Genomic DNA, 27,553 nt, shown 5'->3' with positions numbered 1-27,553 from the left:
ACAAAGAATACATAATAAACTGAAATCGTTCAAATGATTTTGAAATGCCCTAATAAACTCTGGCAAACTTCCTTCCCAACTTCCAGTTTCAATTATTAATGTTTCCAGTGTTAAATGACTTCATAAGGTTGTATCTGGAACACTGTTAATAACTAAGTAATCCAATAAAATATTAAGAATATATCATACCGAGTCAGGAGGTATAAAAACGAACATAGTTTCAAAACCTACAAACATCTCACTCGCTCAATCAATCTTCTTCCGTTCCAATATCCCGCGGGGTCTTGGTATTCAAGAGACCTCTCCACCTTCTTTTACCGTTCCACCGTTCTCAACCTCTACTTGGTGCCACTTCACACCTCCTGCTTGTACATCTCTTCAAATATACACCCTGTTTCAAAAAGAATATACGTATTTCGAATGCATATATTTATTAAACTTTAAGACATACGAATATGAAATTTTACACACATATTTACGAACCTCTCAAGTTCAAATTACAGTTCAAAGTTCAAATTACAGATGTCCAATATCTCCTCCATCAGCGACACGAACAATATCACATCGATACTCAAATTCCTTCCATACTCGGGCAAGCATGTCCTGCGTCACTGATGTTATGGCAGTACGAATCCGGTTCTTCAACTCTTCCAGGTTCTGTGGGAGTGGTGGTACATAAACGTTGTCTTTAACGAAACCCCACAGGAAGAAGTCACAGGGTGCCAAATCCGGTGACCGTGGAAGCCAGCTGAGACATGCTAAGTCGCCAGCTCCTTGACGACCAATCCAACGGTTCGGTAGAGTTTCATTTAGATATTCACACACTTGGCGACTCCAGTGAGGGGGTGCCCCGTCTTGTTGAAAAATGAAGTTGTCTTCATGCAGCCTCGGAAACAACCAGTTTTGTAACATAGCAAGATACTGCTGACTGTTAACCGTGTTTCCATTAAAGAAGAATGGGCCGTAAACAGATGATCGGGATATCCCACAAAACACATTGACTTTGGGCGAATCTCGTACATGTTCAATGACTGCATATGGATTCTGTAGGCCCCAAATTTGAACATTTTGTTTGTTTACCTGACCACTAACACGGAAAGTCGTTTCATCACTGAACACGATGCGTTGTGCAAAAGTGTTATCATTGTCAACAGCATCCAGAATCTCGTTACAAAATGCCACACGTTTGCGTTTGTCATCAGGACGCAGAGCTTGTAACAGCTGTAACTTGTACAGTTTCATAACCAACCGACGTCTCAAAACACGCCAAATTGTTGTTGTCGGCAATTGTAACTCCCGACTGGCACGACGAGTTGATTTTGAAGGACTACGTTGGAAAGCAGTTTGAATTCGTGCAACATTTTCTTCAGGAACACGAGGGCGACCAGGACTCTTTCCTTTACATACACATCCTGTATCTACAAACTGTCGATACCATCTGCGAATGTTCCACCCATTTGGAGGATCAATTTGGTACCTCAACCTGAAACGTCTTTGCACTGTAATCAAGGAATTGCACTTCGCAAACTCGAGCACACTAATGATTTCTGCTGCGGAGTAACCATTTTAAAGATATGACGGTTACCAAGCAAAACAGAAGACAACTGGCATCTAGTGGCTATTAATATAAACTAGACTATGTATTCGTTTCTCCAATAGCCGAGCCGAGGCCCAGCGATCGATAGTTTGGACAAAGTAATTCTTCCTAATACGTATATTATTTTTGAAACAGGGTGTATATCTTATACAGGTTGACCACAAAGTTTCTTGACAAGTTCAAAAGCTCTCGATAGTGTAAGACAATCCTTTGTTCGCACTCACACAAAATCCATCTGTACTGCTGTCAGACAGTTACAGCTACCACGTTCAACAGTGCCCAAGATCCTACACGCAAACTTGCAATTGTGCACTTATAAAATGTAATTCTTATAGGCACTCGACCCAAATGATATATCAAGAAAAAAAGTGTCTCCACTTAACATGCTGGAACGAATATCAGAGGATGAGTAGGTTTTAGAGGTAGGCAACCTACCAAGTTTCAGAGAAGCTGAACACATATAATATGAGAGCTAGGGCTCAGGAAACCTTTATGTGACGAACGAACTTCACCGAGATATTTTAAAGACGAATGCGTGGTGCAGGACTATATGCAATCGAATCATAAGTCATTTTTTCTACAATCCTGGCCATTTCGTTCACTAGGCGTCATTCTCCTGGACTTTCTTCTGTAGATTTTAAAGATATTTTGTATTGAACAAAGATACGGAACATCAGTAACATGACGCAAGAGATAACTATGCCACTGTCACCATTGACAGCGCTATGTTACAGAGAACATGGCGAGAAATCGAAAACCGTCTTGATAGAAGTGTATAAATTAGGTAAATGAAACTTCAACATCCACTCTTGATTTTCTAATAATTTCCGCAGATATACACAATTATTTGTTTGTTAAATAAAATTTTGAAGTTGTAAAGAGATTTTGTGGACACCCTGTATTAACATAAGCAACCTGCGAATTTTAGATGTTTATCAACTGTCTATTTGAGTAATGTTTACAATAACTATTACTAAATTAGATGACAGTAGATTATGAATCACAGAATTCACTTCGCTTTTAAACGACTTTGTTGGTTACCAAAAAATTCTTATATTCATATAGTACATTAAAGATAAAGTGACTCATATTTTTCAATTTTGCTTCATCATATTAAGGGGCACAGAGCAACGATTCAAAAGAGGACTGGGATTTCAGTATTTTTTTAACGTCATGTTCTACTGAAATAAGACTCAACGCTGCGTATTACTGGTACTCAAAGTCCCCTACATTCATCAGTGCGGCATGTATTCCAGAACGCCTTTTAATATAATTTTTAAAAAATCATTTGTGAGAACTCCGTATCTGAAATAAGAGAAACTTAGTATTTTAAGCTTTTATTATCGTAGGACTTCCTTCCAACCCTAATTCAGTTTTTAAGATGTCCTTCATATCTCGTGTGCTGCTTCACCTATTAGGGTGTGATTTCAATCAGCTAGTACTAGGTGCTCAATCGAAACTCCACTGAAAATTAAACTACTTTTTTCCTTTTCTTCCGATCGCATTATTTCCTTTCTTTCTTAAATTTTTGTCTCCTTACATTACGGTGTATCAGAAAAGGTAAAAGTTTTAGATTTTATGGGAGTTTCATAATGGATGAGATTTCTGCGGAATGGAGTTTCAAATGATAGTATTAAAGACCCCTACATTCAGTAATGGAGGATACCCTATGTAATCCCTTTTATTCAAAACTGAATTAACTTTCAATTAATTGGATTTGATGTGTTTACCGGATAATCTACATAAAATTAGGCGACTTGTCTTTTTCAGTTGAGTGTAGTAACCATATCACTTCTAAATTCACAAAACCCTTTAACTGTTTTATGATCCTAGATTAATTGGATCATTACCGAGAACCGAACTAGGAATCAGGTACATAAGCAAATAAATACCAAGTGTATTAACCATTCGGTTGCCGGATGAGCAATGATTATAGCAATTAAAGTATATTCTCAGATATGGAACTATATTCAAAGAGTGGGAAAATGCACAACTGGACCACAAATAGAAACCAGGTGTCCAGATTACCATGTTATTGCGTTAACGACTATGCTACAGAATCAACCCCTCATCGACCAGACTCTCTTCCACTTTTGAGATGATGCTCAGCCCCTCACACCATATAGACTGTATTACTACTACTCTTGAGTTTGGACTACCCAGAGAAAACATCAGAAGCTCGAATAACATTTCATATAATAAATGGAAAAAACAACGTTTAATTCGTAACTCTAGGGGAAGATGTGAGAAAAACTCGGATATTCCTTCATTTATCATATCGTATAAAATCCTAATAGTCAATGCAAAAAAGATAAAGCGACACCTTACGAAATAGGTTGATCAAAATGATAGCATTTTAAACACTAATTGACACATTATATTATCAATAATAGCAAAGATAGTTGCATCTTGTTATAAAATTGAGTGGAGGTTACTAAATCATTGTTTCTTCACTACACACAACAAAGCACCATCCCCACCCCAAGAAATGTGCACAAATATAAATCTGAACATGAACAATATTTGCAAAAGCTTTACTACTAGATTAATATAGATTAATATTCGCTGATCGAAATAAAACCTAACCGTTAACCTTTTTATATTTTCAAATCATAAATTTAAAGCAGAGCATCTATAATTTTATTTTGCTCTGCTACTAATTATAGCAGCATTAATATTAATTATTGCTATTAATTATGGTAGACTGTATTTTTATTTTATTGTATTTTAAAACAAGTCTTGTTCTTACCTTAAGCTCTTTCTGATTTTCTTGGTTTAGTGCCAGATTACCTATAGCTTTGATAGCTGCAAGTTGCACAGAAAATTTCGGGTAAGTTAAAAGATTCTGCAATCTAAATAAGCAACCAGCTTCTCGGAGTGTGTCCTAAAAGAAGAAAAAAATACTACGAATAAATATTTAAAAATAGATTAACAACTCAAAAATCTTTACACAACTTTTACATAGATTGATTGATTCATATTTACGCCTCTCTCAGCAGCATGGATATATAGGACGAGATTACAGTTTCAATTGAAGAAGCTAGGTGACTTGACAATCTTTACTGTACTTACAAATACTGTTCAAGCTCTCTCCCACCATGCACATGGTACATCTCTTCAACAATGATTTGCAAATATTATGATGAAATTGAGGATTGAATCCAGTCTTTTGAATGATTGTTCAATTAACTGTTTCAAGTGATCCAAACCCTGCGGTTGCCTGGAAAACATCTTGCCTTTGGCAATGTCCCACATGGAGATGTTGCATGGTGTTTCGTTACATGAACGGAGTGGCCAATCTGTCGCACCATGATGATCAATCCATCCATCGAACTGTTGATACAAGAAATCACTCACAGCAACACCAAAGTGAGGCGCTATTTCATCGTGTTGCCACGTGAACTGAATATTTTCCTAACGAGGTTTATTTTCAAGATCTGGAATCATAACTTCCTGCAATATCTGAAAGCGTGTGTCGCTGGTAAGAGTTCCTTCAAGAAAGAATGGTCCTACTACACTACCACTCCAAATACCATCCCAAACAGTGACACCAGGGATCCATAAACACAACTGTGTTTGTTTACGTGACCGTTTATCTGCCTCATCTGTCCACAAAATTTGTAAGGGATTGAAGTTTGTGCGTTATATTGCGAAGTTTTTTCTTTCTTTTCCTTTCTTTCTTTTCTTTTCTTTTCTTTCTTTCTTTTCTTTTTCTTTTTTTTTTTTTTACGCCAATATCTAAAATTCAGTAATAAATCTGACATGAAAGAAAATAATACAGAAAACATCCACACAGTGAAAAATGTATTAGGGTAAAATTAGTAACAGTGAGATATTAATATTTTGCGTGGGCTACGCGGCAAAGGCAAAGAAAGCTCCCAGATAGTATGAAAGATAAATAAAGTCAATACTTCTCGGGACTGTCAACTGAACTGGAAACGAAAAATGCGTTGGGTGATAATAGACAGGGAACAAACACAATGCAGGTAAGACACGAAGATGACGAAGAAACACACACAAAAAAATAAATAAATAATTTTAAAAAAACCCTTGAGTGATCGTTCGGTAATCATCTCTAAGAAATGTTCGTAAGTCTGCTGGTAGGGCAAAGTCAGCTCGAAGCTGAGCACGATGAGGACAATGCACAGGCAGATGAATGCTTTGTCTAGCTCCATAGGCTGCATGCAATGGTGGGTCTTCGTCACAAAGTAGAAATGCATGTGTTAAGTGTGAATATCGAATGTGAATGAGATAGAATTAGTTCCTTCTGTCGAAAAGATCTTGAGCTGGTGCTCCATACATCAAGTGCAGGTTTGAATACAAGTAATTTATTGTTGATAGCCTGATCCCATTCGAGCTGCCAGCGCTGATGCAACGGAGAAGTAAATAGCAAACACAAATCCGTGTCGGATACGGGGAGATGAAGCTCTCTTACTTCATGGGCAGGAACAACTTTCGCTGCACGGTATGCCTTTTCATTACCAGCTCACATTCCTATGCTAATAATCTATGACAACATGATACGAGGATTTGCTGGACGAAAGCATGTTTACTTTGCATATCAGAGCACGTTGAGAGTCGCAACAGATTAAGATCCTGCGTATATGACACGCAGACATACGATTTTCAGCATTTAATATATATATATATATACACAGTGGCGGATCTAGGATATGATCAAGGGAGTAGCTAAACCATAATTTGCCGTTTTATCCAGTGTAAAGCAGAGTTGAAGCCCATTATATCCAGTGTAAACCTGAGCGTCAACGGGGGGGGGGCTATAGCCCCGTAGCTTCCCCCCCTTGGATCCGCCCTTCTGTATATATATATATATATCGCCTATTCGGGGAATCTATATTTGTTCCAACAATAACTCTATAGATTCTCTCCTAAGTACTGTTTAACTGGGCATAGCTCCTCCACTCCAAACTTTCTTGCAACTCAATTTACATTCTTAAATTCATCCGCTATCTAGTTCTCCACATTACCAAAAATAATTCTTTTTGGATTCGCATCAATAATCACCAATATCCTGCAGCGCTCGAATTCCTCATATACCCGTACCGGACCACACAACCAACGACAACAGAATATTTTGACCACACCTTTCCCCAGGATCTTTTATATTCCTCAGGAGGAGTTGGGATGATATAAAGGTAACCAAGAAAGTTCTGTCACTTTATCACGCACCACCTTCGAACATCGATGTATCACCTAAGACGTACCTGGAGGATCAAAAATAGCCCCCATCAGCATCGACAACCTTCTGCCAACGTTCTGGAAGGCCATAGATTCCATCGTGGTAGAACTTGGTGGGCCGTGAAGCAAAGAAGGTAGCAAATGCATTTTGCACCTCTACTAGGGATTTGAACTGGCGTCCTCTAAGGTGATTGTTCAAGGAATGGAGCAGATGATAATCGGACGGTGCAATGTCCGGCGAGTATGGCGGATGCAATAGTGTTTCCCACCCAAGGCGCAGAATGGTGTCCCGGGTCATTCTAGCTACGTGGACCTTAGCGTTGTCCTGTAACAGGAGAAACCCTTTGCGATTCAGATGTGCTGGCTCCAGAGTTTTGAGTTTTTCTTGAACACGGCTCTACTGCTGACAGTACACAGTTGCATTGATACTCTTGACCAGCTGGTAGCAGTTCCCGATGCATTATGCCGCGAGCAGTCCACTAAACACACAGGACGACTTTTTTCTTCGTACAGGATCCACTTCTCATCACATGTCAACACCCTGTCCATAAATGGCTCATTAATCAGACGAGACAGCAAAGAAACACAGGTATTTGGTCGCGTTGCCTTCTGGCCTGGAGTCAAATCATGTGGGACCATCGACCCAACCTGTAGTGCTTCCCAAGTTGACGGAGGTGCTGCCGAATCGTTTCTCCACTCACACTGAATTATAGTTTCAGTTCCTCACATGTCTGGCCACTGTTCGCCTCAATTGCTGCCTGAACATCTTCATTTTGTACACATGCTGGTCTTCCGACACGTGGTGCGTCTTCGAATGTTTTGTCACCGTCCTTAAACTTGTTAAACCACCACCGCTACACTGTCTGCGTAGTCACGACACCCTCATCAAAGGCCTGCCATATCTTCCGTCCTGCTGCAGCGGCGTTTGACCCCGTTTGAACTCGTACAGCATATACGCCCTTATAACGCTCCGTGGAGGTTCATGTTCACTCTGTCCTTACGCAAGTTTACGGTGTAACTGAACTGCCACAACTAGGTAGTATGTTGGATATACCCAGACGAACAACTGACCTTCGCCTTATCTCCATTCGCATTCACTCGCGGTGTAAGGGCGAATTGAACACAGACCTCCACAAAAAGCGACAGAACTTCCTTGGTTACCTTTATACATTACCACGCTGTCCGCAAGCCTCCATCGTCTTAACTGTCTGTAATACTCTACCTCACTGCCTTATTTCGTGTCCATACATTTTTTTTTCAGATTTATTTTATTATTATTATTATTCTTTCTCCCTCACACGCACACTTTTCATTCTGCTTTATTTTTCCCTTTTATTGTTGAATTCTTTTTCCCTACACTATACGAATTTTTCTCTTTATTATTCTTTCTCTCTCGTACAACACTGTATTTCGTCCACTAAACTCCATCTACCTAACACTAACACTTGACCTTGCATTCCAATGAGACGCCTACCTGGAATATTCACAGCTTTTACTTCGTTCTTTCTCCCTACCTATCCTTCTTCCCTATACGATGAAATGATTTAGCGAAAGTGCTTATAATGTACTACTTCTTGCGAGTGCGATCATGTTACACTATTTTCTGAAAATTAATCATACAAGGTGATTCACAAGTGACACTCTCTTTTAAAGTTCTTATAATTTATATCCTAACTATAATTTTTACAAGAAATGAATAAGAGAAGAAAGAATGTAGCATGGAAGTTCATTTAATATTCGATATAGGCACTAGCATTCGCCACCAGCTTCTCAAGTCACTCGAGAATCTCTGCACTGATTTCATCAGGAACTGTTGAGGAATGGAAGACATAACTTCTCGGATTTCACTTCAAGTTCATCCAAAATCATTAGTCTGGTAGCGTAGATTTGCTTTCTCAACCACCCCAAATAAAAAAGTCGTAGGGTGTTAAACCAGGGCTTTTAATTGGACACCCATGAGGACCATGACGACTAATCCATCTCCCAGGGAAGCGGACATTCAGGCTTGTGGGTCCCTTCATTCTTCGCAATAGAAGCCAACCAGAAGCCCAGACTTAACACCCTACGATTTCATTCTTTGGGGTTGGTTAATAAAAGCAAGTCTACGCTACCAAACCAACGACTATGGATGAACCTGAAGGGCGAATGCGAGAAGTTATGTCTAGAAATCCAACAAGAGTTCCTGATGAAATCAGTCGATGACGTTCCCGAGCGGCCTGAGAAGCTGATGGCAATGCTAGTGGCTATATCGAGCATTAAATTAAAACCTCATGCTATACACTTTCTTATATTTATATCTTTTAAGAAATATAATTAAGAAATAAATTATAAGAATTTTAAACTAGAGAGCTACTTTTCCACCATTCTGTATATATATTATTGAGAACGCACATATTTAAGAAAATATGACAGGAAATAACACAACCAAATTATTGAACACAAAGGAGAATTTCTTTTCTGAATAGATCTTAAGACAGTTAATAAATTACTAATGACAAAATCATTATACACTTACAAAAGTCAATAAATATTATACGAAATGATCCGCAGAGGAAAGTTTGTTAATAATAATAATAATAATAATAATACTTGTAGTTGAGGGACTAAATACTTTTAGTTACAATGAACAAATCTATGATTTTTTCTCTAGTGATATTTATTGATTGTTAGAAAAATGAAACGTCCATCTCAATATTGAAACTACAAAAGACGTAACAACCCAATAAGAAATCGAAGCCCATGAGTTTTCACCGGATATCGAACGCGGTGTCTCTCGTGCCAAACACAGTAACGCTATCAATTTATCCTCGAGGAACCCCTGGTAACTTGAAAATTTACATGTATATTATGTAGTCTTGCATCATAGTTTTTTGTGTCATTTTGAATACGCAAAGTGAAAACAACTCTGAGTAGCGGTATTCATGCTTCTACTAAAGGAAGTCTAACTTTTGAGGGAAAAAAATAGACACTGGATCCCTTAATCCTCTAAATATACCCGGCTATCACGACTCAATTTTATTAATCTTTATCCGAATAACATTTTAAGGCATTACCTGGTTGGCAGAAAATGTGCCACAATTCCCAATTGTTATAAGTGTCCTTTCCAACAGAAGTTCATCACTACTGTGTAGCAACGCTACTAAGCTCTTAGCCTCATGGGCTGATATTACCCTGTAATAGAAGAATAAAAACAAAGATTAAAAGAACAATTTATTTGAATTTTTAAAAGTAATTAAACAAACTACTTTGTGAAACACAGAATACCAAAGAAAATATATCGTAATATATACCAAGGTATATATATATATATTGGGTGTCTCAAAAGTCCCCTGACAAAGGGCAACTTGGTTATTATCAGAGTTACAACAAAATGTAAGAGGGGAAACCGTCTTCAAATATGATTTTTTCAATCTAAACTGAAGGAATTCTTTAAATCCGACGAGTCGTTTTGGCTGTACACTCTTTATGCACGCAATGTTAAATGAAAATGCAACGTTGCCATTTACCTGGACCCACAACATAAGTGAATGAAGTTACTGTCTTTTACGCTAACGTGTCAATGGCCAGCTCCCATGTCAAACAATAACTTTATTCATTTATGTTGTGGGTCCAGGTAAATGGCAACGTTGCATTTTCATTTAACATTGGGATCATAAAAACTGTACAGCCCAAACGGCTAGTCCGATTTAAGAATTCCTTCAGTTTAGATTGAAACAATCATATTTGAAGACGGTTTCCCCCCTTACATTTGTTGTAACTCTGATAATAACAGAGTTACCCCATGTCAGGGGACTTTTGAGACACCCTGTATATACAGTGGATCATTTATCTTGATACGCCCTTTTGACTATTAAACTAACAGACAAAAATCGCTGACATTTTCTTATTATGCAAGTAAATGCAGGGGGACATTACTTGGCATATTCTGTGATACCAATAGGTTAATAGTGTTGCAAACTGAACATAAAGTTATATTTTTTTTTCAAATGACATTATGTCACGTTACTAAATTTCAAATCTACATGTTAAACGAAAACTTTCAATATAACATTTGTTATTTAGTGTTGCAAACTAAGAACGCTACAGTATCACAAACACAAATTTTGATGGCCCCTATAACAGTAACAATGCAAGTGAGACGGACGGAGCAATGCACATCTAAGGCAGTTTAGTGTCTAATATTATGGTCATGATATGGCGGATTTTGAATAAATAGGAACAAAGATACAAGGGATTAAAAAATTTGATTTGTTTCAAGAGCATTTGTTTAGAAAAATTGCTTAGACAAGTACCTCATCCAACTGCATAGATGGCTTTCAATAGATGTGAAGATCACAATACCGTTTACAGCGAGTTGATATCTCAAAGCATTCTGAAGCTACGATAAATATTGGTAAAGTTTGCAACACTGCTTAAAATGGTGTAATTCTATGAGAACTTGTAATTACACCTACCAAAAAGTACTGTTGTAATGCTATTGAAGCAAAGTAAATCATATTTTTTAAGTTCCTACAAATACGCCATATTATGCAATATATCAAATTTTACCACTTTTTTTTAACAAATATTTTCGCAATAGTGAGATATCAAATTACTGTAAATGGCATTATGATCTTTATGTCTATTGAGAACCATCTACGTAATTGGATGTGATACTTATTTAAACATCTTTCGAAAAATAAAGTCCTCTGGAAAAAAGTTAAATTTTCAATTCCTTGTAACTTTGTTTGTACTCGTTCGATATAAGCCATGTGATGATCGTAGTATTCGACACTAAAGTACTGTACGTTGGATGTCCGTTATCCCGTTTGCATCACTTACGTAATTACTGTTGTAGAACCTTACAAAATTGGGATGTTTTTTGACGTTTATGATACTGTAACGTCCATAGTTTGCAATACTGCATAATAAATGTGGAATTGTAACCTTTCATTTTTTGAAATATGTAATACGCTAACCTAGTGCCATTTTAAAAAAATACAACTTTACGTTGGCTTGGCAACACTGTTAATCTGGTTGTACTGGAGCGTATGTCAAAAACGTCCCCCATCGATCATTGGATGGCACCAAATGACAGGGATTTTTATTTATTAGTTTTAATGTCACAAGGGCGTATCAATATAAACGGTCCACCACATACAGATGGTGATCAGAAAAATGGAAACACCTGAACGAAATTGCAACTTACCAGATTAGTATGATGTCGGGCCACCTTTCGCCTTCAGAACAGCCTTGATGCGACTGGGATGGAGGCATAGAGGTCGTGAATGTAGCAAGTGAAATTTTACACCATTCCTCGTGCAGGGCATCGGCCAGTTCTGTGAGAGAGGATGGAGGTGGAAATCGTCGCCGGAGTCGTGTTTCCAAGACGGACCACAAATGTTCAATTATGTTGAGATTTGGGGATTGGGCGGGCCAGGGGAAGTGTTGAACTTCATCCCAATGTTCCTCAAACCACGCTGCAACAACGCCAGCTGTGTGAATGGGTGCATTATCATCCTGGAAGATAGCGTCATTGTCCGGGAACAACATCCGGACCATAGGATGCAAGTGGTCTCCTAAAATTGCGACATAATCGTTGGCAGTGATTCGTCCGCTAAGTGTGACCACAGGACCCAATGAAAACCATGACATGACGGCCCACAGCATCACCGAGCCGCCGCCCTGTTTCACAGTTGGGCGGAGACACTGCAGATCATAAGCTTCTTTGGGCGTTCTCCACACATAAACACGGCCCGTGGTTGGGAATAGGGTGAAGGATGACTCATCCGACCATATCACACGTTTGCTGTCCTCAACGGTCCAAGTTGCATGGTCGCGCCATCATTTGCGGCGTGCGAAAGCGTTATTGTCCCTGATGAGCGGTTTGGCCCTTGCAACACGACCCCGTAAGTTCATGTCACGTAATTCGCGGCGGACTGTGATTGTCAAAACAGGGTGGGGGAGGTGCTGATTGAGTTCCTCCGTCACTTGCTCCGCAGTGGCACGACGGTTCTGCGTGACAATGCGCTTTAATACCCGGCGTGCCCTGTCACTCATGATTTTCTTCCGCCCACTGTTCCGCTTCCCCGATGTGGTTTTCCCGTGTGTTGTGTAGGCCGTCATCACCTTCGACACTGTCCCACGCGACACACCTAACACAGTAGCCACTGCCGTCACACTCACTCCACATAACCGCGCATCAACAATTTGCCCTCTTTGAAAATCTGAGAGGTCTCCCATTTTACACTACCTTCGTCTGCTGCAGCCACTGGACACTGCTGTTCCACTGCGCCTGACGTAGTATGGAGACCGACCTAACACACCACCACCAGTGGTCCGGCGCTGCGGGCGCCACGACACCACTGCCAACCCATACATCTGACGTGTTGCCAACTACAGGTGTTTCCATTTTTCTGATCACCATCTGTATATATATATATATATATATATATATATGTTTAAATATTCAACGAACTTAAAAAGTTCGTTACTGAATTCTCTATGTCTGTCTGTCTGTGTGTGTGTCTGTCTGTCTGTCCGTCTGTCTGTTATTTGCGATTTTTTCAATTTTGAACCGTGCATTTGATAGACCTTCAAAAACTATCAGAGAAAGTGATTAAATTTTTCGCGTCACTCTTACCGTTCCCGAGATATTGGCCAAAAATGGCCGACTTCCAGAGATTTAAGGAGCCATATCTCGGGAAACGTAAGTCATAGAGAGATCATATTGGTGTTGTTCATTACTTAAGAGGATGGTGAACATTTTGGTACCAAATAGTAACCGATGGCCACTGGCCAGTTGTATAGTGGCCACCAATTAATATCGGTAACAAAATGCGTACCATCCTCTTAGGTATTGACTAACACCAATATAATCTCTCTATGACTTACCGTTCCCGTGATATTGGCCAAAAATGGCCAATTTCTATCTATTTAAGGAGCCATAGCTGTGGATCCATAAGTTGTAGAGAGATGATATTGATGCTGATCAATACCTAAGAGGATGGGAAAGATTTTGGTACCAAATAGTAACTGGTAGCCACTGTCCAACTGACCACTGGTTTGGCCAGTGGCCAGTTGTATAGTGGCCATCAATTAATATTGATACGAAAATGTGTAACATTCTATTAGGGATTGATTAACACCAATATCGTCTGTCTATGACTTACCGTTTCCGTGATATTGGCCAAAAATGGCCAACTTCTAGATATTTAAGGAGCCATAGCTCGGGAACCATAAGCTGTAGAGAGATGATATTGACGTTGATCAATACTTAAGAGAATGCTAAAAATTTGGTACCAAATAGTAACCGGTGACCACTGTCCAACTGGCCATTGGCTTATCCAATGGCAAGTTGGCCAGTGGCCACCAACTAATATTGGTACCAAAATTTTTATCATCCTCTTAGGTATTGATTTACACGAATATCATCTCTCTATGACTTACCGTTTTCGTGATACTGACCAAAAAATGGCCAATTTCTAGATATTTAAGGAGCCATAGCTTGGGAACCATAAGCTGTAGAAAGATCATATTGGTGTTGATCAATACCTAAGAGGATGGTGAACATTTTAATTCCAAATAGTAACCACTGCCCACTGATTAACTGTCTACTGACCAAAAAAAAAATCAAATTTCTAAATATTTAGGCAGCCATATCTCGAGAACTGTAAGTCATAGAGAGATAATATTTTACTAATTTTTGCGAGAGAGAAAGCGGGGATAAAAAGATTTACTTTTACATCTAGGAACAATGACAGTTTTCCTTCCCGCTCCATCTCTCCATTCTTTTTAAGTTCGTTCCGGCAATGCTCATGGAGCATTCTCAACTGGTTCTTTATGAATTGTATTACAACTGTCTTAATTGATTTCTATTTAACTCAATAAACAATGAAAATATGATGATCCTATATAAAGGTAAAGTTTCAAATAGGATTTTAAGATATTCTTTCGTCACGTTACATATTCCCTGAATACTTTTTTTTTATTATTATTATTATTATTATTATTATTTTAAGAGACCTCCTATACAATAAAGACTTTACATAATCATACTTTGACCTTACATAATTATATCTACTGAAACGAATATAGAGCTTCCCATTAAGGTGAGTGTCCTTTTTTCAACAACTGACTAAATTTGAATAAAGAACTCGTAAACTTTTAGTGCACAAGATACCAACCTATCGTGATGACTAAGGGTTTCAAGTCTTAGCCTCAACTCCTCTTCTCCATCGCGTAACAATTTCTCAGCTTCTCGTCGAGCCTCCTCTTCGTACTCTCGAAGCCCTTCTGGACTTCTTGTTTTAATTTGCCCTGAGCGTCTCAAGGATCGTCGAGACCATCTTCTACGAAGGGGTGATCCTATCAGATCCCCATGTCCTGTGAGGCCTACTAAGTTTTCTGTTGATCGACTAGCCAAAAAGTGACGAATGTCGACAGGACTTAATATACGCGGAGAACTCCATGGTGAACACTTTAAAATTAAAAAGAGCACTGAAATTAGAGATCCATCGTAATACTTACATTTAGATAATTAGTAACTATTATTCTTATACGTACACACATTTTGCAGTGTTGTTCTTCAGTTACACAAAGATTTCAATAACACTCGTATAAGCGCATCAGAACATTATAAAGGAAAAAGGATCTTGAAATGAACTGAAAATTTCTGAGAATCATACCGATATTTCATAGATCAGCATTCGAAGAAGGAAAATGCAGTAAATGAATATGGCAGGATTCGAAACTGCAGTTCATTATCTGAGAATAGTCGGCAACCTATGTACCGTAATACTATACTGTATCTATATTAAAGCAACTGTAAAAAGTCATGATAACTGTCGTTCTTTCAATACACTACATGACATGGAAAGATGCATCCTGTACGTTATGAGATGACTAACGACAGAACGGAGATGGGAAATACCAATACTAACCGCACTCCGACAGAATCCGCTGCAAGGGAAACTCAGCTCAAGAACCGAGAGTGTCCACGGGTGGTGACAGTGGAATGACTTCTAGTGAAGGTCAGCTGCGAATACCAAATAAGCAACCCACAACTAGAGCAGCAGAGAGGACCAGGGTGTGCCAGCCCATCAAGCGGTGATGATGCCCAATCAAACAGCACAATGCCCATTAGGGTGGAGTGAAAAATTGAAGTTTGCACATCGGTATTCTAATAGTGCGGGATTATTGCTCCTTAGTAAGTATTTTAAAAATCAATATTTATTTTCGTTGAAATCTGTTATCTTTGGGTGCCACCAGCATGGTTAACCCTTTCCTTCCGCAAAATTTTCTAACTTTTAGGTTGGCGAGCAAGGAGACTAGAGGAATGGTTGATATCCTGCCAAATAATTGTCTTAGAAACTTGAACTAAAAAGAACTGAAATGGAGAGTATGTGTTTTAATTCTGCCAAAGCATTTTACAATACGTAGAGTGAAAATATTTCAAATTTTCGTGCTACAAATACTGGCAGAAAGGGTGGAATAATACGACGTTTAGAAGAGTCTGTTCAGAGACTTTTGCAATGGTTGGTTTGTCTGCTGCACGTAAATGAGCTCCCTTTAAGACATTTGCTAGAATCAATTGATGGTAAGATAACAGATCCTCATGCATTTTCTGAACAGATTGGAAGATCATTATTAAATTGTGAAAACCAACCAGTTGTGGAATAAGATGTAATTGAGAGCCATCTTTCAGCTTTCGAGAATTATAATGATCTCAGTGCGGATCAGAAATATTTATATGAGATTCGCAGGGCTGTTTCAAATGGACATTTTCCTGATTCTTTGGCAAAGCGCTATCCAGGAAACATTTCGAACGTCAGGTGGGTTCCTACAGAAAACAGAATTATTCGATTGTATGTAGCTACACCAAACCCTTCAGAAGAATTAAAATTGCTCTCTCAGTATGTTGTAGAAGTGTATGCGCCAGTTTGGTTCAGCATAAAACAGAAACGTTTTTGCACAGATGGATCGAGACATTTCTTCAAAATAATTCAGTTATCGCGCTTCCTTTCTGAAAAGTACAAGGCTGTCATTATTCCTGTACTTCAAAGAAATGGATACTTTGCACATCCTGAAAACATTCTCCTCTCTATGATGACAGATGAGAAGAAACATATCAGAGAACTGGACTTAAGACGAGTCCTTAAGGCAAAAACCTCGCAAATGCCTGGAATCAGAAATTACGACGTTTCTATGCCTTAGCCAAGCTGTAGAACAATGTGTAAAATTGGTGACAGAAGCATCGTCTTGTGTTTGTGGTGTAAATGCACGAGGTACGCCTGTCTTCAACACATAGTCAGAGTTTTCTACAGTGTAATGTATGTTGACATGTATCTCCACATATTATTTTGATATGAAATTTTCCTAGCTCATTTTCAAGAATAGAAAGTAATGTATTTTGTCATATTTTCACATATTATTTGTATCTTTATATTTCCTAGGTCATTTTCAAACTGAGATCAGAAATGTTCATGTCATTACATGACTTTTCTTATATTTGCAATTAATCTAAAAATTGTGTGAAGATGTCTATTGCAACATACACTACACACAAAAACCTAAATCTTATGTTTGTACTGAGTGGTGTATTTTTGTCATCTTTTTTTCACATATCATATTATAAAGCTTTCTTAGCTTATATTCAAACAGACAAGAATGAAAAATCGCCTCACTAACTTCTCTAATATTATTAATATACAGTATTTATCAATGATGTCTATAGTCGAGTATATACGTAAGGTAATACAGACTACACATAAATCTAGTCCAATTTTACGTACAAGGTAGTGTTCTTTTTTTGTTTGTTCACATATGTTTATAAAGATTTTCCAACTGATTTTCAAACTAAAATAAGAAACAAAAAAGTTGATGTTATGAAACTTGTGTAATATTTGTAATAATTATAAAGGTGTATTCGAATATAGCATATATGTAAGATACTTAGTTTCATTTTTCCATTCAAGTATAATGTAAAAAATATAAGTACGTTACAACTAGCTTTTCGAGACCTCTATATCTATAACACTAAAAGGAACTGACTTAGAGGAGTGAGGTTTCTGTGATACAATATTGTTATATAACGATTTTTCCGAACAGAAAAAAAAAAAAAAATGCCTCATTTCACAATACTGTTAAAAATACATATTTCAGCCAGATTTCAAGCCCGTATAGCACCCAAAGGAAATGACTCAGGAGACAAATATTTCTGTGACACAATACTCTAATGGTAAGGCAACTTTTTCTCTCTATTAGAAAAAATAATACAGAAAAAAATAATTTTGTCCCTTTTACCAATACGGATAAAAATATTGGATTTCAGCCAAATTTCAAGTCCCATGTGGCACCCAAAGGAATTAATTAACGAGACTGATATTTTTGTGATACAGTACTCTAATGGTAAGGCAACTTTTCCGCCCTATTAGAAAAATTAATTCCAAAAAATTTTTTTTGACCACTATTTCACTCCACCCTAATGCCCATGCCTCACTGTGACATTGCATGTAAGTGCCGTCATCCAATAAGTATTGTCTATTGGTGCTTTGGACGGCAAAGGAGCACCAAAGGTTAGGCGATGACCACCGATGACAGTCATAAACCAAACCCCACGAAAATGGAGATAAAGAAAAGGGAAAGAAGTCTCGAGAGAAAAAAAAAACTCCTGCCTGGGGAGTGCTAGGGCACGTCTGGAGCCGATGCTGGACGTGACAGCATGGGCATTATCAGTGACAGGATGTTGAATCAGCGGACACCTGTCTGGATACCGGTACAAACTACACCTACATAAAGTTTTGCACGCAGAAACGAGCAAAGCAGAGAAATCGAGAAAATGCATGAAATGGTAAAGTAAAACAAACGAAGAATTAACGCGGTTATATTACATAACAACAAAAATTGAAACAGTTAAATTGAAGAAAAAGTCATGAAGAAGAGCGTCATAGTGGACATACGCAGAACTGTAAGAAACTTCCTGCTAGTTCAAGAGTAAAGGGAAAAACGGGAAGAAAAAGCAGTATACTTGGATGACCTGCATATATCGCCTAGTCAGATGATGAGTGGAGAAAATACATAATAATAATAATAATAATAATAACGAAAATTGTAAGTTAGATTTATTTTTCATTCACATCAGTTACAAAGAAGAAGGAAAGAAAACAGTGTTAGCTACGCGTGACGGAAGATATCAGCACGTGTGAGACAGCGTGTGGGAAGAGGAATCTCAAGGAATGTGTCTTCCACGTTACAGACATTAGAAAAAAAGGGGGACGTGAGAGATGGCTACATTTGTATTGTACTGCCACGCAACAGGGAGAAACCGTTCCCGAAATTGAAAATCATGAAAAATAATCTTTTGGGGCAGAAGAATTTTCTCAACATCTCAAATTTCTACACAGTAAAATTAAAAACTAAGACAACATAAGAACATACTACAACAGCTGTGTAGTAAGAGTTGAAAAGGATAGCAAATCATGGATGAAAATTTAAATGTGTCAAGAATTACATAGGCTACCTAAAATATTCGTTCTAATCCTGCTACAGTATATGCGGGAGGACGTCCATCATCGAGAACATCCCAATCAAAGGAAATTGAAAGGAAATCGGCCACCACAACCTACAGAAATTTCTAATCCAACAAAAAACAAACAAACAAACTCAAACGAACAACCACACACACACCAGGGTGAAAAAAATCATGATTTTTTTTAAAAAAAAAAAATAATTTTTGTTGATTTTTTCGATTTAAATCGATTTTTTTATTTTGATTTAAATCAAATCTTTCTCCTCGTATAATACAAGTTGCGAACTGAAGAAAATACAGTAGGAATTAGTATTAAATGTTAACTATGCCATTTAAGTGAAAGTATTGGGGTTTAATTTTGAATTAATCTCCTATCGTTAACCTATTTCAATCCCAAACAATGTTTCTTAAGCATTAAGGAAAAAACGTACAGCAACGTTTATCAACATGACATTTTTCTTTTTACGAAAGTTACTGATATTTGACGGAGGTATATTTTTTAAAAAATCGGAACTAGCTAGTGGCACGAAATACATATAAGGTACATTTCGCCTAAAATTAACTAACTCTATGGCCTATGGAACCCGAAGTTTCAATGCCGCGATCAGAAAAGCTCTCCATTGACTTCTATCCTTAGCCAACTGGATCCAGTTTCTACTTTGTATTTCTGTTTCTGTAAGATCCACCTTAATATTGACCTCCATCTGCGCCTAGGTCTTCCTAATGGTTGTTTTCCGATTGGACTTCTAGTTAAGACTTTGAAAGCGTTCCTACTTTCTTCCATCCTGGTTACATGACCTATCCACCTGAGCCTCCTAGACTTGATGACCCTAACAATGTTTGGTAAACCGCATAAATTATGTAGTTCCTTGTTATGAAGTTTCCGCCATTCCCGTTCCTCTTGGATCCGAATATTCGTCTTGTTCTCAAATACTTTCAGTCTATGCTCTTCCCTCATAGTAAGCGAACATGTTTCGCAACCATACAGAACAACAGGCATGATTATCGTTTTATATATTTTAAGCTTCAAATTCCTTGACAGAATCCGCGACGACAAGCGATTTTGAAGTGAATAATAACACAAATTCTCTACTTTTAGTCGACATTTAATTTCCTCGTAAATATCGTTTTCGTCTGTTAATATTGATCCTAGATATTTGAAGGTATTCACTTTATCAAAAGTATTATTCGATATTTTAACGCATCCGAAATTTCCGTATTACGATCCTGAGGAACTTCTATGTATTTAGTACATACATTTCGCCTAAAGTTTTTTTTTGTTTGTTTGTTTGTTTCGAAGAGGTGATTGGGCCCCTCTAAATACGCCCCCCCCATATATATATATATATATATATATATACGATCACTTTTGTAACAAAGAAAAAGAGCCTGAAAATATATGCTAGTACAACCTAATTCGGGGATTGAAGCTGGATTTCCCAAATGCAAAGCATGCTACCTCTTCAGTTATAGAAAGCTACAGAGACAAAATAAGAATATGCAATGGATAAATAAATAACAACTGGTATTCGAAACGAAGTGGCGATCCGTGGCTACAGATGGATTGTATATTTTGAATGACATTAATATTTAAAAGTAACAACTTGTAAAACATTTGGTAAATACCGGCATGGTGGCTTATGGTAAATTAAGTATATCAAAAATGTTTAGGCCATGATAGAACTCTTGTCTTGCACTCGATAGATTCTGGTTCTCCGCTATTAGCAAATTGACGGAGGCCTTCTGACTTTTTCTGCTGTCATACCAGTCAAACAGCAGGATGTTAATCTTCATTACCGCCGGGAGAAATTTCATTCCAAACCTTCAGTTCCCAGATAATAGCTTGCAAACTGATTGAAACAATTTTATACCAATTGAGCTACAAATGTAAACTTGCATAAAACAAAATATTAATAAACAGAGATGGCTTCGAAATGTCTCTACAACGAGAGTTTTCAACAATCCATTATTCGTAGCATTGTATAATACAATAGGATATACTATAAAACTACAGTAGTTTGTCAAAGCAAAACAACAACATAAAGTTCTTCCAGTCACTTCTCGCCTTTCGCAACACCAAAATTGAACTGTTCCTTGGTTACACTAAGAGATTGGTAGTGTGTGCACAAACTATGGTAGAAAAGAGAATGATATCAGTACAGTAATTTTAGTGATGAAATGAACTTCTTCTTCTATAGTTTTGCGTGGCTCAAAGGACAAGAAATGAACAAAAGAATGAAGGGTGTAACGTTGCCAAAAGTAGAAAAACTATTTGAAAGTACGGTGTTTTAGCTCAGTTCTCTGTACTGATTATTATTATTATTATTGTGAATCTTTCGATTGATGTGAGGCAGGGATCACAGCAAACCGCGTCTTTTTCGTGATTTTACAAATGTACGTATTGGAAGCGATGTTACCACATTGTTATACATTCAAGGAACTTAAAAAGTTCGTTCCTGAATTCTCTGTCTGTGTGTCTGTCTGTTATTTGCGATTTTTTTTCTTTTTTTCAGTTTTGAGTCCTCCATTCGATAGAGCATCAAAACTATCTGAGAAAGTGATGGAATTTTTCGCGTCACTTACCGTTCCCGAGATATTGGCCCAAAAATGGCCAATTTCCGGAGATTCAAGGAGCCATATCTCTGGAACCATAAGTTATAGAGTGATTATATTGGCATTGATCAATACCTAAGAGGATGGTGAACATTTTGCTACCAAATAGTAACCGGTGGCCACTTGTTTGTTTGGCCAGTGGTCACCGGTTACTATTTGGTACCAACATGTTTACCATACTCTTAGGTATTGATCAACACCAATATCATCTCTCTATGACTTACCGTTCCCGACATATTGGCCAAAAAATAGTTCAGATTTCGGGAGATTTAAGGAGCCATATCTCGGGAACCGTAAGTCATAGAAATGAAATGAAATTTTTGAGTTTTACGCCCCACGGTTATGCCGCCTAAGCTAAAGGAGACGGTGATGATGAGCAATGAATTAAATTGTGGAACGAAGAAAGTGGGAGGAAACGGGAGAACCCCGAGGAAACCCATGCACACGGTGTTTGTCCATCACAAGGTTCACTTGGCGGGAGCAGGGTTTGAACCCAGGACCCCATGCACCAGAGGTGAACGCTCTACCACTGAGCCACCGCGGCTTCGTAAGTCATAGAGAGATCATATTGGTGTTGATCAATACTTAAGAGGATGGTGAACATTTTGGTACCAAATAGTAAGCGGTGACAAATGGACAACTGGCTACTGGCCACCGTTTCCCAGATATCGGCCAAAAAGTTCGAATTTCGGGACATTTAAAGAGCCATATCTCGGGAACCGTAGGTCACAGAGAGATGATATTTTGCGAATTTTTGCGAGAAGCGAAAGTAGGTGTGGATAAAAAGATTTACTTTTACATCTAGGAACAATGACAGTTTTCCTTCCCGCTCCATCTCTCCATTCTTTTTAAGTTCGTTCTCGCAATGCTCTTGAAGCATTCTCAACTGGTTACACTTTACTACGCATTACTGTTACACACATACACATCTAATTTCTTTCCTGAAATATGTGTTACAAGCTGAAATATCGTTCTTCGTAAGGGGAGGATAAGATTTATGCAATACATTATATTTGAAGATAAAGTCCTGCAGGAAAGAAAAACGCTATAACTTGGAAACCGTTACGTTTAAGTGTATAAATTTTTGGGGTTGGAAGAAGGGAAGTTTAAAGTTTTGTTGTGCCCACAATGCTCGATGATGTTTGCGCTGGTAATCACGTGACTTAAGATGGCGTCTATTAAAGAAAAAGCACAATGTGTTTTGTGGTTTGCGGAATTAAAATCTTGCATTTCAGTGCGGAGAAAGTTCGAAACAGCGTATGGGAAAACAACCTCAGCATAAACAAGTATCAAGAGGTGGTACGAGAAGTTCAAAGAAACGGGAAGTGTGTCAGATTTACCACGCAGTGGAAGATCAGGAACGAGTGACAATGTGATTCACACGTTGTAGGACAGCGTAGCCAGGAGTCCAATGAAGTCACTTAAACGTAGGTCATTGAAACTGGGAATACCGAAGACAATGTTACACAAGATCGTACGCAAGAATTTGAAGGTACGAAAGTTATGGGCTGCTTGTTAAAGGTAACTGATTCTTTTGTTTAACCATGAATAATGCAGTAAATAAGTGGTTCGTAAAATTGTACTCTAATCAAGAGTTAATAGAGACGCAGAGTGGTTCAGTGAGGTGTTCACCTACTGTTCAAAGGGAGCCAGTTCGATCCTAGGGCTGTGTAAATCTGTGTTAAATTGTGTCTGATGATTTTTCCTGAACCTTTACATTTCTTCAACTATCTTTATTCTATCAATTCTACCATTATCATTGTTACGTATTTATCTTCCATTTGTCTCAGCCTAAAGGAAATAAATATCAAACACTAAAATAAAGGTATCATTCCGAACGTTAGTAAAGGTGTGACTAAGTGTGAATGACTAAGTACGCACACTGTGCGTACTAAACACGAACATCTAAAACGATAAGACTTACGAGAACATATATCTCATCTGAAAAAAAATGGTCCGGATATGTACTTCCGTGAACAGTTATCATGACCAACATTTCCAGAATTTCCCCTCAATAACTGGCAACTGTGAGAATGGTACTTTTCCTTCGTCACTAAGAGACACCATCCCATTAATTTTGCATACGCACACCCCATGAACTATATCGTTGCTAATTACGTTGCGTTAAGTATAGGAAACTGCACGCTTGTATTCGGCAGTAAAATTTACAGGAAATAACTGTTGTAGTGTGATGAGAGAACTGAAGATAGCAAAGGCATAACTTCTCGAAGAAACTATAACCAAGTAATTTATCAAATAAATAAATAAATAAATAAATAAAATAGAATAATAGACAATTTGCTTTTGCCAAACGCTCTATAAATAAGAAATGAAATTTACACATGTATGAAATGAAGCACTAGCAACTATTAAGCAATTACTTAAGCTGACTGGCTGTATTACTTAAGCCAGTCACTCGCAATAAGTGATACAAGGCTGTACCTTTCAAATTTTAAGCATCTCCATTTTTCTTCGCATTCAAAATACAAAGTATTGCAGATGGACAAGCTTCCCCTGGCACTTGCCACATTCCCACGGCAATAACTAGCCAAGTCCTGTTTGGTATGCTGTCATTTACGCATTAATAAAGCGAAGTGAGAGAAAATAGTGGAAAAAGGCTCCAATTTTTTTTTTTTTAACTCTGAAATTGCACTCAACTTGAAAATGTCACGAACTTGCAAAATACAGAGTCTATACACATTTTCTCATCACTGTTGGGTTTTAATAGTCACAGTTATACCGACAGTTTATGTTATTGTTGCGTTAAGAGAGTTACTAGTTTATCACATTTTCTAGGCTGGTTAGTCCTTTTGTTTGTTTGGGTTCAAAATCACTTTCAATACGGAAGTAACATGAAACTTGAATATACAGTTTAACGTGGGCCAACATGCGCTCTTTGAGTTGACACAACAATTGAAATTCTCATTTTGTAGCTTCACGTGCGTTTCTTTTTACTTCTTATGTCTCACGAACATCATTGAAGCAAATATTGCTTCACGAAATGTTCTTAATGAGAGTTGACGTTTCAGTTAACTCTTAAGAATGCCTGAAAATCTTAAGTCATGTTTTGAGGGGTAATGTGGTTTCCAGTGATCACATTGTCACTTTTATTCGTGAAATTGGAATAGCTAACGCACTCTGATGTTTTCTCGTTAGATTTTTCGTATTATGTGTAATAAATATTTCTATTTTTTAATCATTATCTTGTTATATATTTTACATTTTTTCTTTTAGTCTTTTTACGACTTCTGTTTTAATTTTTTTCATAGATTTTTTTGTTTTAATGTTTTATTTTCTAGTACTTTGATGTGAAATACACTTTCTAAGAAGCTTTACTGTGTATTTGTAATGTACAGTATGTGTCATCTATTGTCCTTATCATGACGAGAACAAATAACCTCGATGGCTGGCGCCTTCATTAAACCATAATTATTAATTTATTCTTTTATTATTCCAGCACTAACCGGAAAACTCGTTCTTCTGACAACTATTAAGAAAAGCATACAGTAGCACACAATTGGGTGCTTTTTTAATTTTTTTAGTATTCTTTGGTGTTTAATAAACTATACCTGGTCTGAACAGCGTCGCCAGACCTTTTTGGAGAGGACTAATCCCTCACAAAGAAATGTAAGATTACTTTCATTTACATAAGAAAATTCCTGAGTTTAAAATCGAAAAGTGAATGTATGTGTAGCCATTTCTGCAATTCATTATCTGAAAGAGGGATATTTACTTTTAAAAATTTAATAATATCAGATCATTACATACGTCAACTTAGGAAAGGTGATACGTCACTTAATTTATACATCCCACAATTTAATTCCTGACCTTGCTACTGCTTGTATGTGTAATCGAATTTTCATGGAAACGGAGTATGACATTTTTGTTCAAAAGTTTACTATCATACTATCTCACTCTCGTCATATATCATATTATAAACCGGTTTAGAGAAAAATCAGCAGATCAATTCTAGAAGATACAAACAGAATCGATTTTTTTAAAGTTAGGTTTCTCTAACTTTCGATTCATTTAATATCATAAGTGCGTATAATGTGTAAGTACCTTTTAAATTTTGTATATAACTAACTCTAAAACTTACGAAACCCGAAGATTAATTTCCACAGAAACAAATCGCCCCATTACAGCGTGCCACAACGTTCCGTTACCCCTTGATAAATTCTAATGTAAGTTTTAACGTTACCCCTTGATAAATGTTAATGTAAGGTTTTCCATTGTTTCAGATTGTGTGAACAATGGCTGATACTTCCGGTTACAGTATTGAAGAACGTGTTATTGCAAGTTGTTGGGTGCGTGAGAGAAACCACACAGGTAAGGCACCGGTAGAAGTGCTTACAGACTTTCGGACACGGTTTTAACCAAATCCTCTCCCCAAACAAACACTCTTACGATGGGAACAGAAACTATTCGCCACAGGAAGTATGAAGGATAAGGAAAGAAGTGGCAGACCGTCCACACGAGCAAAACCATGTCGTTTCGTCACGGCGTTTGTGGAGAGATCGCCGTATAAGTTCACGCGTAAGCGATCTGCGGAACTGGGTCTACTATGCAAAAGCATACCACTGCCGAACTGACAGAAGCTGTGAAACAAGCTTTCACGCAAGTTACACCTTCAATGCTCCGCAAAATGTCGCACAGAACCTGGCGGCCTTTGTCATGAGAATCACGGTCGTCAGACTGATTCTTTGGATACTTAATGTTTCCTATCTCAATAAAACTTCTCGAAAACTTGTTGCTCATGTCATTCAATTCTTTCCGTGTAGTTATTTACGTACATTTAGTGGTTTATGATACTTATTTCAGGGGTAACGGAACTTTGAGGCCACCCATTATATTCTATCCTTGTCAAGTCAATCCAGTCAGAGCTGTTAAGCATCTCCCGAAGATCCTGTCTTGTTCATTTACATCTTTTTTGATCTACCTAAATCGTTAAATATCGTCTTCCCACAAGATGTCCTATTTAAAATGGATAACATACGTTACTCGCATGGGCAATAAGCGCAGAGTGTTGACGTATATTGAGTTTTAAGTGAAAAAGTATATACTACACTGGAAAAATAGATAACTGTAATAGAAAAGTGCAAATAAATTTATTTTTCCTTACTCCTAACCTCTACAATGCAGAGAATACAAAACCCCACATTTACCTGTAAGCTCCTTGGTCCTGGGAGAGGACTGTGTCTTGGTGAAGGACCATTAGCTTTTATAGCCAGCATTGTATCTGTGAACTGTCGAGCCCTAAGGTTCAGCTCTCTTATTCTCTCTTGCACGGATAGCGGGCGGAGAATAATTCTTCCTGATCCAGCAGTGTCCAGATTTCCCAACAAAACGTCAGTTTGGGTTGTCTGTGACAACCGACGAAAATAAAGTCGAGGTTCGTCATCCGGATATCCTGCAAATAAACAAAATACTTTATCAGTTTGTCCAAATTCGTTGTTCTGATACATAAGGAAGATATATTATTCCATGAGCAATGGCAATCATGTAGTACTTTCTTATTGAAGGAATTCCTGTTGTTCTTATTTTCTGAATTAGGCCTAATTGTGAAGTCATAACATGTTGTATATTAATAACTTCCATATGATTTTTATTAATAACGAAATAGGCATATATTTATT

The 27,553-nt window shown here is 37.7% G+C and overlaps 1 protein-coding gene across 2 annotated transcripts in view; it reads right to left on the bottom strand.

The window, feature by feature from the left end:
* LOC145688370 (uncharacterized) overlaps positions 1 to 27,553 on the bottom strand; it is a 64,894-nt gene that overhangs the window by 21,793 nt on the left and 15,548 nt on the right. For both annotated transcript variants that reach the window (XM_081762527.1, XM_081762528.1), the window contains exons 2-5: positions 27,083 to 27,327; positions 14,962 to 15,254; positions 9,850 to 9,967; positions 4,347 to 4,481 (exon numbers count right to left, since the gene is read on the bottom strand). In XM_081762527.1, the coding sequence (XP_081618653.1) occupies positions 4,347 to 4,481; positions 9,850 to 9,967; positions 14,962 to 15,254; positions 27,083 to 27,327 (791 nt within the window). The remainder of the gene's footprint in view (positions 1 to 4,346; positions 4,482 to 9,849; positions 9,968 to 14,961; positions 15,255 to 27,082; positions 27,328 to 27,553) is intronic.

This window comes from Thermobia domestica, chromosome 6 (genome assembly GCF_964235325.1).
Source record: "Thermobia domestica chromosome 6, izTheDome1.hap1.1, whole genome shotgun sequence".
Lineage (NCBI taxonomy): Eukaryota > Metazoa > Arthropoda > Insecta > Zygentoma > Lepismatidae > Thermobia > Thermobia domestica.
This window is presented reverse-complemented; position numbering and strand designations above follow the sequence as displayed.